Below are 16,918 nucleotides of genomic sequence, written 5' to 3' on the forward strand. Positions count from 1 at the left end.
ATCCTGCGTCTGAGGGAGTTGGTGGCGCGTCAGATTATCCTGCAGCAGCGGGAGAGCATCTGGGAACTGACAGGCAAACTCTCCCACTGGGAGGAGAGCCAGAGGCAAGAAAGGGACTCTGACCAAGACCACAGGCACGATGGGGACTGGGAGGATGAGGAAGGACTTGGAGGCAAATCCTGCAGAATGGGGCTCACAGTGCCAAGACCCCGGGTAAGACTGGCCCCCAGGGGTGCTGCCTGTGTCTCTCCCGACTTCTCTCCGTCTCAGTTTACTGCACAGAAGCACTTCCCATTACAGCAGGACAGCACTGGAAGACAAAGCTCACCGTTCTGTCCCTGGCCCATGCCCGGGTGACGACAGGCCAGGCTGCACTCAGTCCCTTGCTACTTTCTCATGGCTGAGGTGTGAGGGCACAGAACCGGGCAGGAAGTTGAAGGCCCAGCCCCTCACAGAATAAGAGACTCAAGACACAGGGCCTCGGTAAACTACAAGTAGGTCGGCCACCCACACGGGGACCAGGTTTCCTGACGGGGGTTGCTGGCTGACCTTTGACAAGCTGCAATGTTAAATTTGCATGCCCCAGATTCTCTGCTGCCTGCTTCAGGGCCAGTACTACTACTCATTTCTATAGCACTGAATTTATTGAGAATCCCTGCTACGTAGAGCTTATAATCTGGGCTCTCCTGCTCCCACTCCAAGATCTTCTTGATTTATTACAGAACATATGGTGAGAGTCTCCCTGCCTCTCCCCTGCAGTCTCCCATGAGAAAATCAGCACATGCCACCCCTTGCATGGTAGGAGAAGGGAGTGGGGCCCGCTGCGGGGACCTGGGAGTGCGAGCGCCAGCTTGCGGACCCCGTGCGCCATCGCTCCCGTGACCGCGCCACTGGCTAGGAAAGCTTTGGGCTGGCGCCGTGCAGGGTCCCGCCCTCAGGAAAGTGAAATGGTGGAGGGACCCGGGAAAGGGAAGCAGGGAACCTGAGAGAGGGGGGGCGGCTGCTGGCCAAGGAATGATGGTGGGGGGGGGGGGGGGGGGTAGAGAGAGAATGAGGGAGCTGATGCTGCTAAGGAGTGGTGGGAGTGGAGACAGAAGGGGCTGGGTATGACTGGGGGGGGAGCGGGAGAGATGTTGCAGCTGCTGCCACCACCACAGGGAGAGCTGTATCAGAGTTGCTATTGGAAAGCTGATTTTTTTTTTTGGGGGGGGGATTGTAATTCTATATATCTGCTCCAATAGTAAAGTCAATTGCAAACAGCACTAATGAGCATGCTGGAAGCTAATGTGGTTTCCAGCTTAAGCTTATACTCATCAAGGATGGAAAAGTTGATAAACAGGTTCCTTACAGCTCTTGCTATTTGCAGAGTCAACGTTACAGCTTCAGATCTCCAATAGATGGGGGACGGCCCACTTCCAGTAAGGTTATTCGCTGTTTAAAGCCAAGACCATTGCTGGAGTATTGTTCACGTGGTTGTGTACACTGCACCTATAAACTCCAGGTAGCGGTTTGGAGGTAGGCGGGATGTTCCGTAATTCATGATGAATCCCAGACTCTCAGAAGCAAACTGCCACTCACGAGCCCTCCCGTTGCGGGACCCTTGGAGTTTTTGTCCATGAGACAAGTCCTCTCTGGACAGAGAAATGAATGCTCCATGCCTTCTGAGGTGCGCATGTAAAGTGGTAGCAGGGGTACGGCTGATAGGTCAAAAAGAAGGATTTTGTATTGGAAGTGACGGCTCCCCCCTAAGAAACCCAGGACGTGTCTTTAATGTAGACGAATCGGAATGTGCTCTAGACCAGTGGTTCGCAACCTTTTTTCTACTGAGACACACCTGACAGATAAAGCTTACATGCATGACACACTAAACACTTGAGCAGTATGGGGCTAAATGTTAACATATACTCTGCAGCCACAGGAACCCGGCTCCCTTTCTCCCAGGTCCCTAAACAATGGAAGCAGAGGAGATTTACCCCTACAACTCGCCACAGAAAAAGAGATTCTGATTCTGGTGCTATCTCAGTAACAGAAACACAAACTCCCTTACCACCAGGCGCATTGTAAACATACAAAAGCTGAGAAAAGAAAAAATACCACGCAGCACACGCGTAGCAAACCTGCCATCTCCTAGCAATACTAGCGCCAAGTACTCAGGCAGCAATAGTGCACCATCAGTGCATGTCCTATTGAGAATGCAACAAAGATTGATACGGATCCCTATCTACCAGGAAAACATCTCACTTCACTCACACATAGAGATCCAGCCTTCACCAAATCCCGAACAGAAGGCCACGAATCACAAATGGGGGGACAAAAACTGGAATGGAAACCTCAAAAAGTCCATTCTGCATGCAGTGCAAACCTGAAGAACTAGAAACAGAAATACATTTCCTCCTCCACTAATCAAAGTACAAAGAGAGAAGAACTGCGCCTTCCCCAGACTGACATATTATGGCTCTAGCACCCCGTCACTCCCCCTCCGTGTCTCCATCATCCGTCACTTCTCCCAGTTACTCCCTTTTATTCATCTCACACTCACCTCCTTGCCTAGCATTCCCGACCCCCCCTCTCTCCCCTGCTTGACTCTCCCTACCTCCTTCATCCCATCCCCCTCCCTGCCCAGCTATCCTGACCCTTGTTTCCCACTCCTCCCACCTCTATCTGCTCAGATTCCTCAGCTTCCTCCCCCCCCCCCGCCTCACAGGGTGCAGAGATCAGCAGGAGCAGCAGCATCCCTCCCAGACTCAGCAGGGGCAGATAAAGTTTGGGTCCCATCAGGCCCAGACTCAGCAGGAGCTGGCACTGTCTTGCTCTGATCTGGGTAAAGGAGGAAACAGCCTCTCCAGTGGGCCAGAAAGAAGAGAAGGAAGTGAGAGGAGCCTCCCATCAGGCCCAATGTAAGAGACGTCAACCAACTCCCACCCGGGCTGATAAGGAGACCGCAGCCTCCTGCTGGCCCTGCACAACCTCCCAGGACCTCGCGACACCCCTGTTGAGAACCATTTGTCTAGAGAGCAGAGCTCAGGAAGGATCATTTAGAATTTTTCCCTGTACAATAATTTGTGCAGGGCTCGGAGGCCTAGAATGGGAAGCAGATCCCCCAGCCTTCTTTGGAACTAGGAAGTACCCAGAGTAGAACTATTCTCTTTTCTGCTGAATACAGCAGAGATTTCCACTATCAAGCCCTCGTGGGCCTGCTAGACCCACCTCCTTGGAGGTCTGTTTGAATCTTTTATCTATACCTCTCTTTTTCTATGCAAAAGACCCACGAGTCCAACATTATCTGGGCCCACTGGGCCCTTCCTTGAGACTGCAGTCTCTGTAGGGAGACAAAAGAAAGATTTTAGGCTGCATATTCAAGTCTGCTGTTTGGCTTGTGATCCCATGGCTTTGCTTTTCATTGCTGGTTTGTTGATTGAAAAGGCGCTGTATAGCACCTCTGTTGGTGATAAAATCATCCCTCCTACATAGGACGCTGAAACTGCTTCCCAGGCTGCTGTTGCTCCTTTGTGTGGCAGTTCGGAAGGTTTACAATGGTCCTCTATTATAAGGTCCACTTTCTCCTTGACCTTAGTCCCCCTGACAGATTGTCACCCAAGCAGGGATCATTAGTCAAGCTATCATGCCCATCTTCTTGGAGCCTCAGGGCTTTCCTGTGCTCCCATGCTGCCTTGATGACCGATACTGGATGTTGTTTGGACAAGGTGTTTGCAGCATTACTTGACCTCAGCGAGTAGGGTAAGGAATTCATGCGTTTCTTTCATGTCTGAGAGAAGCTCTGAAACCTCCTGGAGTTTCTCCTATGTCTTATTTATTATACAAACTTGAGTTCCCCTTACCTATCCAACAATCCCAGGGCAGGTTACAATAAAAACACAATTCATCAATATAAAGAAACACCCCCCCCCCCCTCATTTCCAACCCTTTTCAATGACTCACCAACTCCTATAGCCCCCTTTCTCCCAACCAACCATTCCCCCACCATAATCAACGCCCATTCTTTATCTCTCCCTCCCCCACAGACCATACTCAGCCATCAACCCTACCCTCTCACTGCTCTGATCCTTATATAAACACTTGCTGGAATAACCATGTTTTACATTTTTGGGGGGTGAAGGCCAGATAGTTCATCTCTAACCAAGTCACCGGAGAACCCGCATTCCACAGCAGTGAGCGTAACAAGAAAATGCTGTTTTTCTGGGTCCAAATGGGGAATCAATAATGTTTTAGCCCAACTCTGATGTCTGGTACCGCTTCTGCGGGTGATAACCACTCCTCGGTTTTGACTCAGAGGGTAAACAAGTACTGTTTTGCTCTATATACAGCTACTGGATTTTTCATTAAGTAATTTGTCTGGTTAAGTGTTTCAAACCGCTTATAAAGTATTATAAAAACCTGTGCAACTCTCCCAGTGTGAATACACTCAACTTGTGAAAGTACTAAGACTCATAAAACTTATCTTGCTTGACGTTCGCTGGCTGCTGTGAATTATAAAACTGTTTTAGTCAGAGAGATCTCTTTCAAAGTTGAAACTCATGCCCGCCCTGGAGAGTTGTTGCAGCGGCTTTGCTCCTTTTAATGGCCACCTGTACTGTCGGATTCATCATGGAAGCTTGGGTTTAATTATAATTTTTTTGGTACCAACCAAATGTGCCACAGGAAATGCATGCACCATCAACGGAGCTTGCCGCGAAGACCACTGTGTGATCTCTGTGGCTCACAGGAAGATAATAACCAAGCTAAATAAAACATAGTTTTAACGCAACGGAGATATTTTCAAATGAATGCCAAGATCTCAGAGTGAACGCTCTATTAGACTGGGAGCCAATATAGTGCCTGAAAATAATAGAGGGGTGTGTCACATGATCTCCATTCCAGATTAGTGAATAAAATAGTGCAGCATTAATAGATGATAGGAAGATGGATGTGATGACACCGTGCTGCAATGGAATCATTGCTTGAGAAAGGAAGCCAGCAGCTGCTGGTCCTTGCTTAGCGGAGATGAAGCACAGTTTTTCGTATTTCTTTGTCCTTTTCAAGATGGCATACACCACCCTCTACTTTGAGATAGCAGAGCATAGTTGAACCCCATTATAGATGTGACCGTATGCTCTGCAGCCACCTTCTTTGATCCTGGTTGGGGTCTGGTCCGGGTTGCAGAATTGCTACAGTGAATATGCATGAGATGGAGCTGGGTAGGAAGAGAGTCTTGCATGCATGCCAATCTGGCTCATGCATATTCATTATGGATATCCTGACTACTCGACCAGTTACGCATTGCTCCAAACGAGGATTGGTAAATACTTCCTTTTAGCGTAACTTTCTATCCTAATTTCGGGTCATAATTCTAGACTTGGGCTAAGAGAACCACCCTGCAGATGTGACGTTCATCAGACTGCACGGCACCTGCCTGCAAGCCGTAGGATTTAATATTTGCTTCCCTTTCATAAACGGCAGTGGATGGTGGTAAGAGGGGGAAGATATGCACTGCTGCCTTGTGGCCGAGCAGCTGGTGAGTTTTTCAGGTTTCTCCACTGCTTTCATAACGTAACGCACGTATGGGCAGGGAGACCAAAACCCTCAAAAGGTGGCGATGGATCCAGCTCCGCTCGCCAAACAGGCCACACCAGGTTAGAAACAGCACACTCCAGGCCCTGTTTTCCAGTGGGGATGCGAATGACTTGTGTCATGCACCGGGGGGGGGGGAGATCCCATGTGGCCCCCGTGCTACAGCTCAGCACCGCTCCACATAGAGAACGACCGCCAATTCTCTGCTCACTCAGGAGGGTGCGGGCAGAAGAGAGCCTCAGCACCCAGAGTACAAACAACAGCCTGCTCGTCTCTTCCATGTCAGTTCATATTTATTAAGTCAAAGTACGCATGTTTATTTTAAATAATACCTTTAGAAAAAAAAACAAAACAGATAATTATAATAATGCAATCTGACGACACAATTTTGAAATCAGCACATACACACACACCTGCCGTCCTCTCCAAGCCGGGTGGGGGGAAGGGAGGGGACACTCTTCCCCACCCCCCTTTTGGCACAGGTGGTCCCATCTTCAGTGGAAACTCCTCAGCTCTTAGGAGCAAGTGGTAAGTGAAAGACTGGACCAATTTTGGACTTGGCGTTGTAATAGACAGTTTCTTCTACTCTAACAAACCTTGGCTATTGCCTTCTTTTGCTGTATTAATAAATGCTACAAAAAACCCCCCCCAAAAAAAAACTGCCTTACAAGCAAGCTTCCCAACCCCTGCTCAGGCCCCAGAAAGAGAATGCTATGTAAACAACATTTGTAAAACTTTTCAAACCAGGACACTGTTTTAGCACTTTTGTTACATATGCAACTGTTTGCCATTCAGTTGTATTGCTGTCTTTAATTTGAGCACTGGGCACCTCTTTATTAAGGACATGGTTTCTGGCAACCATGCTCAGCTCTCTGTTAAAGGGCACCTGTGCATTCTATAAAACATTTGGTCCACCAGCGCTGGTCTCTCTGCACAGGTTCCAGCCAGTTTTAAAAGGGGGCTGGTGGTGGTTCTCATTAAGAGCTTGGGACCATTCTTTCTGCTGAGAGAGGAGGGAAAAAAGGTGGGTGTAGTGCAGAGAGCTGTGAAGGGGGCAGGAGAGCTGCTGGGAAGAGTTAAAAGTCTGGTCTCGCCGTTCTTCATTATGAGCGTGCCGGGGGGGGGGGGGGGGGGGGGGGGAACGAGACTTATCTCCCCGTGCCTCAGTTTACCCAGCAGTGATTAAAACAATATTATAGTATAAAGAAAAAGTCGAGATCCCTGCTCAGAATGCAATCTTGCCGAGCTCTGCTATCGTAATGACAATGACTGGGGCTGAGTTTTATGTACCTATCCACCTTCGGGACGCCCACTGCTTCTGAGCAAAAAAGCCTCTTCAAAGGGGTGGCTGGTGGCTCTCGTGATACCCAACCAAGAAACAACTCCGGTCAACCCGGCCAGCAGCAACCTGCTTACCTGGTCCGGGTGTTCTCCATGGACCGCAGTACATACCGCCACCCAACTGAGTGCTGGCACCTGAAGGCACCGAGTTGGGGACTGCTCTAGCTCAAATGCTTGAACATGCATGGACCTTCCTGCATGAACGCTGCCCCCACCCTGCCTCACTTCAATACCAAGCTGAAGTGAACTGTCTGGGGAGGAGGGTGGGTCTGTGTGGCTGCATGTCCTGCTGTCCACAGAGAACACCCGTTACAGGTAGGCAACTCTGCTTTCGCTGTGGAGAATACAGCCACTCAAACTGGGACTCCCAAGCTGAAAGGCTATAGGTGAAGTATTGGTGTCCGTTTTAGCCATACAGTGAGTACTCGACGGAAAGGGGGGGGTGGCTCTAAATTGGCAGACTTATTTTCCAGGTCATTTGACAGAAAGGGAAAGGAGGCTCCAATTGGGTCAGAGTTCCCTAAGCAAACCAGAGCCGCTGTGCCACGGCGAGACGTGTGCAGATGTTCAGCGGCCTGCCGCTGACGAGACGAGCAGGGGAATCTTGGCAACAAAACGGATCAACGGCTGTGGAAGCGAGAGCACTAGAAGCTGACAACGTGGGCCAGTAATAACGGCACACAAGAACAGGCGGTGGGGAAACTGGGTTTCCTCGAGAGGTGGTGTTGTGACATTGACAGAGCACTCAAATGAAGTGCGATGGGACTGAAACCTTGCCAGCGGGATACGGATGCGACAGTGCTAGTGTGAAGGCATTGCAGTTGGTTTTTCAGACCAATAGCATGAACCTGATATGAATTAGAATAGAGTTTTCTCTTTCCTTTTGTTGGAAAGTGATAAGCGCGCCAGCTCTCAGGGCCATCACACACTCTTCTGAAAGCCATAGGCCCCCAGAGATGTCATTCTCCTTTCTAAAGTAAATGGAATATGGAAAACATTGATTTGACTGAAACAATAAACTACCTTCGACAGCGCAAGGCATGACGAGCCTGGTTCAAACAAGGCTCTATGCGGCTGAGGTTAAAACACTGGTAACAACAAGAAGGTGACCGAAATGGGAGTCCCGCATGGGTATGCAGGAGAACTGTGCAAGAAAGACCTGGGCGGACAGTGAATATGTTAATAATGCGTGTAATTCACATGCCCTTTGGTGAAGGGAAACAATCTCAGGAAGCTGCACCCTGAAGCGCCCCATGGTTCGACAAGCCACAGAACTAAGCTCTAGAGCTGGTTGCCAGAGAAGGAGAGATTGTTCGTGCAGTGGGGTACAAAAAAAGGTTTGGAACAAGTCCATAAACCAGTCTGAAAGTGGATGCAGGGGGGAAATCCCCTTCGCAGCCTGGGATAAGCAGCATGGAATCCATGTATCTCTTGGGATCTTGCCAGGTCCTTGCGACCTGGATTGGCCACTGTTGGGAACAGCCCTACTGCGCTGGATGCACCACTGATCTGACCCCAGCATGGCAATTTTTATGCGTGTACACATGAAGAATGCTGTTGAAAAGTTTAGCTGCTCAAGCAGCTCCACTGAGGAAAATCAAGGCCTTAAGTCTTTGCACGCTTAGAAGATTGGTTAATTTGGAGCAAAGCACATGAAGAAGCAAGGTAAAATACAGGAAAAAAAATGGCAAAGGAGGGGGCTGAAGCCTCGGCATTATTTGAAAGCACTCTGATGGACTGCAGTTGAGCTCGGCATTGACATGTGTCTGAGCCAGTTCTCTACACTTGGCTACGATTCCTTTTCCAGCACTGAACACGATACTCAGGCGTTTGGAACATAAGAACATGCCATACCGAGTCAGACCAAGGGTCCATCAAGCCCAGCATCCTGTTTCCAACAGTGGCCAATCCAGGCCACAAGAACCTGGAAAATACCCAAAAACTAAGTCTATCCCATGCTACTGATGCATGTAAAATGCCAACATCAGCGTTGCCCCTTGCATGCAATCCACTGCAGGTGAAGATTTTATCCAATCTGAAACGAAAAGCTAAAAAAAGAAATAAAGCTAATTTTCACGGCAATGTGGAGGAGAGCGCCAATGACCCAATTGCTCGCAGATAAAAACGAACTGAGGCAGGGCACGCGGCGGAGTTTGTGGGAGAAGGTTCCGCATGTGTTCCAGAATTTGAGCTAGGTGAGAGAAGTACCCGATTTGGCGCCATTGGATGATGTCACCCAGTTATGCGGCTGTATTGTGCGGCTTGTCCACAGAGAATGATTCTTGCCACAAGATTCCACAGAAATGATTCACTAAAATTGCCTCTTAGTATCTCTCTCTTATTCTGCTACATCTTTTATTGTGCAGGCAGAGCCCACCCACCCAGAAGCTATGAAGCTTCTGTGCTTGTTGCATTCATAATGGAGAAAATACTTACCTGATAAATTTTGTTTTCCTTAGTGTAGACAGATGGACTTGGGACCAGTGGGTTAAGCTCCCCTGCCAGCAGATGGAGATGGAGCAAGCTGACATCACAGTATATGCACCCTTGCAGTGACCACAGGCTGCCAGTATTCTCTTCAAAAGCAACTGTGGTTAGACTAGTAAAAAACTTGTTTAAAAACAGTCAACCATAACTGTACTCATTGAACTCAAGTAGGAACCCCAAGCTAGGGACTGGATGAACACTTACCCGTAATCCTTTGGGATCCGTATCTCCACAGGAGAACTATTGATACAATCATTTGGCAGTCGAGGGCGGGAAGCTGAGTCCATCTGTCTACACTAAGGAAAACAAAATAATAAGGTAAGTAATTTCTCCATTTCCTGGCGTGTAGACACATGGACTCAGGACCAGTGGGATGTACCAAAGCTACTCCCTAACAGGGCGGGAGGCTGCCCACAGTCCAGTCCACACCACACGTGCAAAGGTTGCGTCTTCCCAAGCTTGCACATCCAGATAATAAAACCTGAAAAGGTGTGTAAGGAGGATCACGTCGCAGCTCAGCAAATGTCGATGGGAGACAGCAACCCAACCTACGCCCATGACACTGCCTGAACTCTAGTGGAATGAGCCCTAACCTGAGTAGGCAATGGCTTTTTAGCATCCACATATGTGGCTGTGACCAGCTCCTTAATCCAGTGAGCTATCATAGCCTGCAAAGTTGGTTCACCCTACTACCTTCCACCATGAAGGACAAACAGACGATCCGACTTTCGGAAAGGTTCAGAAACTTCCAGATACTGCACGACAAGTCTCTTGCTATCCAAGGAACGCAGGAGGCGATACTCCTCCGCATCCCTTACCTTATCCAGAGATGGCAAAGAAATGGACTGATTCAAATGAAACTCCAAAACCATCTTAGGCAAAAAGAATAGAACAGTATGCAACTTCAACATTCCTAGAGTCACCCAAAGGAATGGCTACCGGCAAGAGAAGGCCTGCAACTTGAAAATGTGATACGCAGAACATATAGCCACCAGGAACACTATCTTCAGGGTCAATAACCGCAAGGAAAGGCCACACAGCAGTCGAAACGTAGGTTAAGACTCTACAAAGGAACCGGCAACCGCAAGGGAGGCCGAAGGTGCTTCACTCCCTTCAAGAAAAAGGCTACATCAGGATGGGATGATAAAGAGACACCACTTACCGTGCCTCTGAAACATGTAAGAGCCACAACCTGAACCTTCAAGGAATTCAGGGTCAATCCTTTATTCAACCCATCCTGCAAAAAATCTAGAATAAGCGGGATCTTAACCGACCGAGGAAGAACACTGTGCTCCTCGCACCAGGCCTCAAACAATCTCCAAATCCACACATATGCTAGAGAAGTGGAGAACTTCTGAGTGTGGAGTAAGGTAGCAATCACTGCCGAAGAATATCCATGCTTCAAAAGACGAGCCCTCTCAAGGGCCAAACCATAAGACAGAACACCGGCCCCTGCTGCAACAGATCCATGTGCGGCAGAAGACGAAGGGGATCCTCCACCAGGAGTCTCCGCAAATCTGCATACCACGGACACCTGGGCCAATCCGGAGCCATCAGGAATACTAGCCCCCTGTAGATTTTGATTCTGCAAATGACCCTGTCCAGCAAGGGCCACAGAGGAAAGGCATAAAGCAACTCGTCTTCCAGCCAGACCTGTACGAGAGCACTGATGCCCAGGGACCATGGACCTCTCCTGCGACTGAAGAATCAAGGAACCTTTGCATTGTGAGAAGTCGCCAGCAGGTCTAGGGACCGAAGGCCCCAGCGATCCATTATCAGCTTAAATGCCTCGGCGGACAACACCCATTCTCTGAGGTCCAGACTCTCCCTGCTGAGAAAGTCTGCTCATACATTGTCTTTTCCTGTGATGTGAGAGGCCGAGATCATCTGAAGATGCCCTTCCGTCCATTCCATAAGTTGGTCTATTTCCTGCGATACTTGCTGGCTTTTGTTTCCTCCCTGACTTTTGATATAAGCCACCGTCAATGCGTTGTCTGACATCACATGGACTGCGTTGACCCAGTAGTCTGTAGCTGAACTGCAAGCACGCCAAACTGACTGCCCTGGCTTCCAGGTGACTGATGTTCCAGACAGCCTCTTTGGTCGTCTGTTCCTGACAGTGAACTCCCCAACCCTGGAGACTTGCATCTGTTGTGAGCACCAACCAGTTCAGGGAGGACAAGGAAACTCCCTTTCTCAGACGAGCCTCCTGCAACCACCACTGGAGGCGAGAGTAGATATCCATCAGCAAGTGGAGCAGAACAGAATAGTCCTGAGACTGCGGGTTCCAATGAGACAGCAGTGAGTTCTGAAGAGGATGCATATGTGCCTCGCCCACAACACCATTTCCAGGGTTGCTGCCATCAAACCAAGCACCTGTAGACAGCTCCACGCCGTTGGGCAGATAGTGTTCACCAACTGACGCACCTGAGACATCAACTTTTGGATCTGTGTGTGTGGTAGAAAAACCTTGCCCAGCCTTGTGTCAAAGTGAACTCCCAGATACTCCAATGACTGAGAAGGCCGGAGACTGCTCTTGGCCATGTTCACCACCAAACCACGCTCCTGAAACAAAGGAATTACCTTGTTGGTCACCAGATTGCTCTCTGCCAAAGACTTGGATGGAATCAGCCAGCTGTCCAAGTATGGGTGTAACAGGATCCCATCGTTTCTCAACGCCGCCGCCACAACCACCATAACCATGGAAAATGTTCTGGGGGCAGTGGCCAGACCAAAGGGCAGCGCCAAAAACTGATAATGGCAACCCAACACCGCAAAGTGTAGAAAACGGTGCTCCAAACAGATGGGAATATGAAGGTAAGCCTTGGACAGATCCAGGGAGGTCAGAAACTCCAATTATACGGCCATTATCACAGATTGTAAGGTTTCCATGCAAAAATGAGTCACCCACAGATGACTATTGACACTCTTGAAGTCCAGGATGGGATGAAACAAACCTTCCTTCTTGGGCATAACAAAATAAATGGAATAGTGCCACGTATTTTCCTGAGACGTAGGCACAGGAACCACAGCCCTCAGCCGGAAGAGCCTCAGAAGTGTAGACTCCACTGCCTGCTTCTTCTGTGGGGAGTGGCAAGGGGACACCATGAACACGTCCCGAGGAATGCTGTGAAATTCCAGTGCATAGCCTTCCTGTATCACTTCCAAGACCCATTGATCCGATGTGATCTCGACCCACCTCTGATAAAAAAAAAAAAAAAAATTAAATTAAATTAAAAATAAAAAAAAAAGAGAGAGATAGGGGGATGCCTATCTCCTCCTTCCGAAGGTGGGTCAGAAAACTTTCATTGGGAAGCTCGGGACGGTCCGCCACCCGAGCCTGTTCCTCTCTTGGATTGTCGGGGGACGAAAGGACTGAGGACCTACCAAAAAGCTGAGTCCTCTGAAAGGTCGGGCTGCTGTAGGGATGAAAATGCTTGGAACCCCTGAGATGACCCCTCATAGAAAAGGGGCGCTGCAATTGCTTATTATCCTCTGGTAAACAGGGAACTGGAGATTCGCCCCACTTATTGGCCAGCTTTTCCAACTTGCTCCGAAACAAGAGTGAGCCTTACAAAAATGCCCTTTAAAGATTAGCCTTGGACGCTGAGTCAGCTGACCAATTCTGCAACCATAGCTGACGTCTGGCTGCTACTACTGAAGCCACTCCTCTGGCCGAGGTACGGACCAAATCACAGCCTGCGTCTGTCAAAAAGGCAGCAGCGGGTCCCATAATTGCTCTGGAATTCACCCCCAAACATCCACCTCCTGAGAGAGAAGCAGACAAGAACGTACCACAAGAGCGCAAAAGGAAGCAATCTGCAAGGTCATCGCCACTGCGTCAAAGGCCTGCTTATGGATATATTCAATCCGCCTATCATGCACATCCTTTAAGGCAGCTTCTCCCTCCATGGGGATAGTCGTCCGTTTAGATATGGCGCAGACAAACGAGTCCACTTTGGGAAAATGCAAACGCCCTCTCTCAGCTGGATCCAGAGGGTATAGGCGTCCCATTCAAGATCAATCATTTCTTCAATGGCGTCCATAACAGGAAAAAAGCAAGAGGCTTTTTTGCAAGGAGACCAAAATGGGATTCTTCCTCAGCTTTGACATAGAATCCACCCCAGGCACTCCCAACATCTTCAATGTTTGGGAAATCAGGGTCAGTAGTTCACCTCTATGAAAGAGCCGTAACATGGTGAAATACGGCTCCAAACCAGGAGGAATTTCCCCATCTTCTAAGGAATCAGGATCCGCCTCATCATCTGTGCCATCCAGATCCCTACCAGGAATACCTGTGGCGAACTGAGATATTCCATGGTGCTTAGCCGTAGGATTGGAAGAGGGAAGGGCCACCGGCTGAGGGTCCGACCTGACTGGAGTGGGTAAAGTGGAGGGCTGCGCCTGAACAAAGGCTTGTAAACCTTGGGGGAAAAAAAAAAAAACTCCACCCAAACAAAAGCAGCCAGATCCAGCCCAAGCCCAGAAGGTACTGGAGTGGGCCCAACTGACCTGCCCCCTCCTGAGGAGGAGCCAATCAAGGGAGTACCAAGATCTGGCGCACTTCCAGCCAAAACCGTAACCAGCCCATCATCAGAATGAGAGGATCCAGGTTTAGCAAAAAACCGAGGAAGACAACTCTATCTGAGCATCCAAAGAGTGCTGACACATGTCGGAAGACAGGTCAGGCTGAGAAGCCCTATTATGCCAGGCAACACAAAGAGAAAGGCGCTTAGGCTTTGTTTACCGGCGCCATGAGCGGCGGTAACTGTGCATTCAAATGGCCTGCGCTTAAAAAAGTTGCCCGCCCAAATTATGGGCGCCCCCAGCAATAAATGTGGCAAGGCGCACGCACTATTAGTGCGCCCCGCTGGAGCGTCTCACCATGCTCAAAAAGGTTATGCGTGCAAAAGTCGCGCCTAACACGGTGCGCACACCGACGTCCTGTAGAGGGCAGTAAAGCATGCACCAGAGCGCGCAAAAACGCCGTGGCGTACCACATGGTGCGCAGAAAAAAAAAGCCTACCGTGGGGGGCCTAGCCCACCTGGGCCGCTCAACCCGCCAGGCTGCCCAGTTCCCCTAACCCCATGGAGACCGAAGAAAGTTAGGGGGTTTTTTTTGGCCTGTCTCTGTAGGTAAAACTTCTTCTCTTTTCTTTTTTTTTTAAAAACCTACCTGAGCTCAGCGCTTACCGGCTGAGCACAGAGACGATCTCCGGCTGCGGGGGTGAGGCCATCTGCCGTCACCTCTGCGTTCGGCCTTCTGCACCCGCTGCCTTCTCAGCTGCACAAGCAGCTAAGTCCACGCTGGGAACCGGCTACCGGACCAAGGCCCACCTCTGGAGGGATCTCGGAAATCACCTCAGGAATTCTCAACTGGGGGAGGGACCTTTAGGTATCACCACAGGAGAGCGGGGCTTTCGATTCGCAATATAAAATTCTTTCAGAATCACAGCAATCCCCACAGGGAGATGCAAGGCCACCATATGCTGGAGACGAGGAATACTGGCAGGTTGATGTCACTGCAGGGTTATGTATACTGTGATGTCAGCTTGCTCAGTCTCCATCTGCTGGCAGGGGAGCATAACCCACTGGGTCCTGGGTCCATCTGTTTACACGCTAGGAAATGGTGCGTTAAGTGTCAGATTTGGACCGCTGGCTGCTCTGCCACTTTCCTACATACAACTAAGTTTCCTGTCCTGCAGAAAGGATATTTCACGGTATAGAAAAGAGCTATGCAAGGGTGGGGGGGTCTCCCTATGAATGTCTCTGTGGCTTCACTCCCCCTTCCCGGTAATAGGAGCAGCTGATGTGTGGCTCACAGAGGGTGTAGGGAAGGGAATGTGGAAATAAACCTGCCGGGTAATGCCTCTGCATGCGTGCTTGCTTGGGAACTCCCAGCCGATGGCCCGGGCTCAGCTTTTTCTTACGCTCCTTCTCGGACTGCCAGGCCCATGTTTTGCTTTTCTCCACTTGGCAGAAAACATTGAGACCATTTTTTTCCTCTTCCTCCAGGTAAGCCGAGGCAGGCAGGAGCCTCGACGAATGTCCTTGCCCTGGACTCTTGGGACAAGGTAAGCAAGCAGGTTCGCCTCTCCAGACAGTGCATCGCTGTCCAGAATGAACCACGGCTTGGGGTGTATGGGGGGGGGTAGTATTTCTCTAGGACGAAATTGCACAAAAACCTTAAAAAAAAAAAATAATAATAATAGTAATTCTAAAAATACCCCCTTTCACAAACTGAACAGATATTGAAACTGAACGTGGAGCTGGAGCCCAGCAAACAGGAGCTGAAGCCAATGGGTCAGGCCAAGAGGTGTCCAGCAGAATGGGGAAGACACTGTGTTGGTAGTGAGCGAGTGTGGGTCAGTAAGGCTCGGGGGGTAGATACAGTTACTAAACAGTAGCCTGATAAATATATATATTTATCTCTAGGAATCTACCAGGTCTGTGCAGAGCAGGAGAAAGGCCATGCTCTCTCTCCAAGGCCTGCTGGTCACATGGCCTCCTTTGACTGGTAGGCTCTGTTCAGGGATCACTGGGGGGGGGGGGGTAAAAGGTGTCTGAGGAGCCCGATGAGGTGAGGCTGGTGCCCCCTACCTCTCCACACACAAACTCCCCATGGAAGTTCGGTCCCGGTTTCCTGTGCCTGGTGCCCACTGGCACAGTGAACGCTCACGCCTGCTCCTGCTGCTGCTGCTGCTGCTGCTGCTGCTCCAGCTTCTTCTTCACAGATATCCTCTTCTTTCGAGCGGCCAGCATCTCGTAGAAGGGGTCCACGCTCACAGCTGCCCTGCAGTGGGGGGGGGGGGGGGGGGGGGGGGAGAGAGAAAATCAGAGCCAAACTGTGCCCGATGGACTTATGGAGCCAACCCTTCCTCAGGCTGGGGTCAGGGGATGCAGTGTGTAAAGGAGATGGGCCTCTTCCTCTGGCCATAGGACACTCAGTCCTTTAAAACCCACTTATATAAGCTCTCCTTAATAACCACAGGCCTTAAAAATGTTTCTGATCGGCTAAATAGGTCGTTCTTTTTCAAAATATTTGTGAAGCCGCCCATTGCCGGGACGGCTAGTTTCGCCGACTTAGCTTATTTTAAGCGTTGCTGCTAAATTTCTCTAGGCGGACCGTTTAAAATAAGCTAAGCCGGCGAAACTAGTACACTAACGGCCGGATTTTTAAAGGGTTACGCGCATAAGTTATGCGCGTAACCCTTTTAAAACCCCCCCTACGCGCCGCCGAGCCTATTTTGCATAGGCTCGGCGGCGCGCGCAACCCCCGGGACGCGCGTAAGTCCCGGGGCTTCGCAAGGGGGCGTGTCGGGGGCATGCCGGGTGGGCGGTGTGATATTCGGGGGCGTGGTTGAGGCCTCTGGACCAGCCCCCGGGTCGGGTGATGGTGCACCAGCGTAACTTTGCCAACAAAGGTAGGGGGAAGGGTTAGATAGGGCCGGGGGGTGGGGGGGTGGGGAGACGGGCAGCGCACGCAGTGCTCGGCGCACGCAAGTTGCACAAACGTGCACTC

The 16,918-nt window shown here is 50.1% G+C and overlaps 1 protein-coding gene across 2 annotated transcripts in view; it reads right to left on the minus strand.

Moving 5' to 3' along the window:
- Positions 1-11,641: 11,641 nt before the first annotated feature.
- The window catches only part of LOC115082193 (cytohesin-2), a 46,255-nt gene continuing 40,978 nt past the window's right edge, over positions 11,642-16,918 (minus strand). For both annotated transcript variants that reach the window (XM_029586444.1, XM_029586443.1), the window contains exon 12: positions 11,642-16,189. In XM_029586444.1, the coding sequence (XP_029442304.1) occupies positions 16,072-16,189 (118 nt within the window). In that variant the 3' untranslated portion in view covers positions 11,642-16,071. The remainder of the gene's footprint in view (positions 16,190-16,918) is intronic.

Source organism: Rhinatrema bivittatum, unplaced genomic scaffold (assembly GCF_901001135.1).
Source record: "Rhinatrema bivittatum unplaced genomic scaffold, aRhiBiv1.1, whole genome shotgun sequence".
NCBI classification, from domain to species: domain Eukaryota; kingdom Metazoa; phylum Chordata; class Amphibia; order Gymnophiona; family Rhinatrematidae; genus Rhinatrema; species Rhinatrema bivittatum.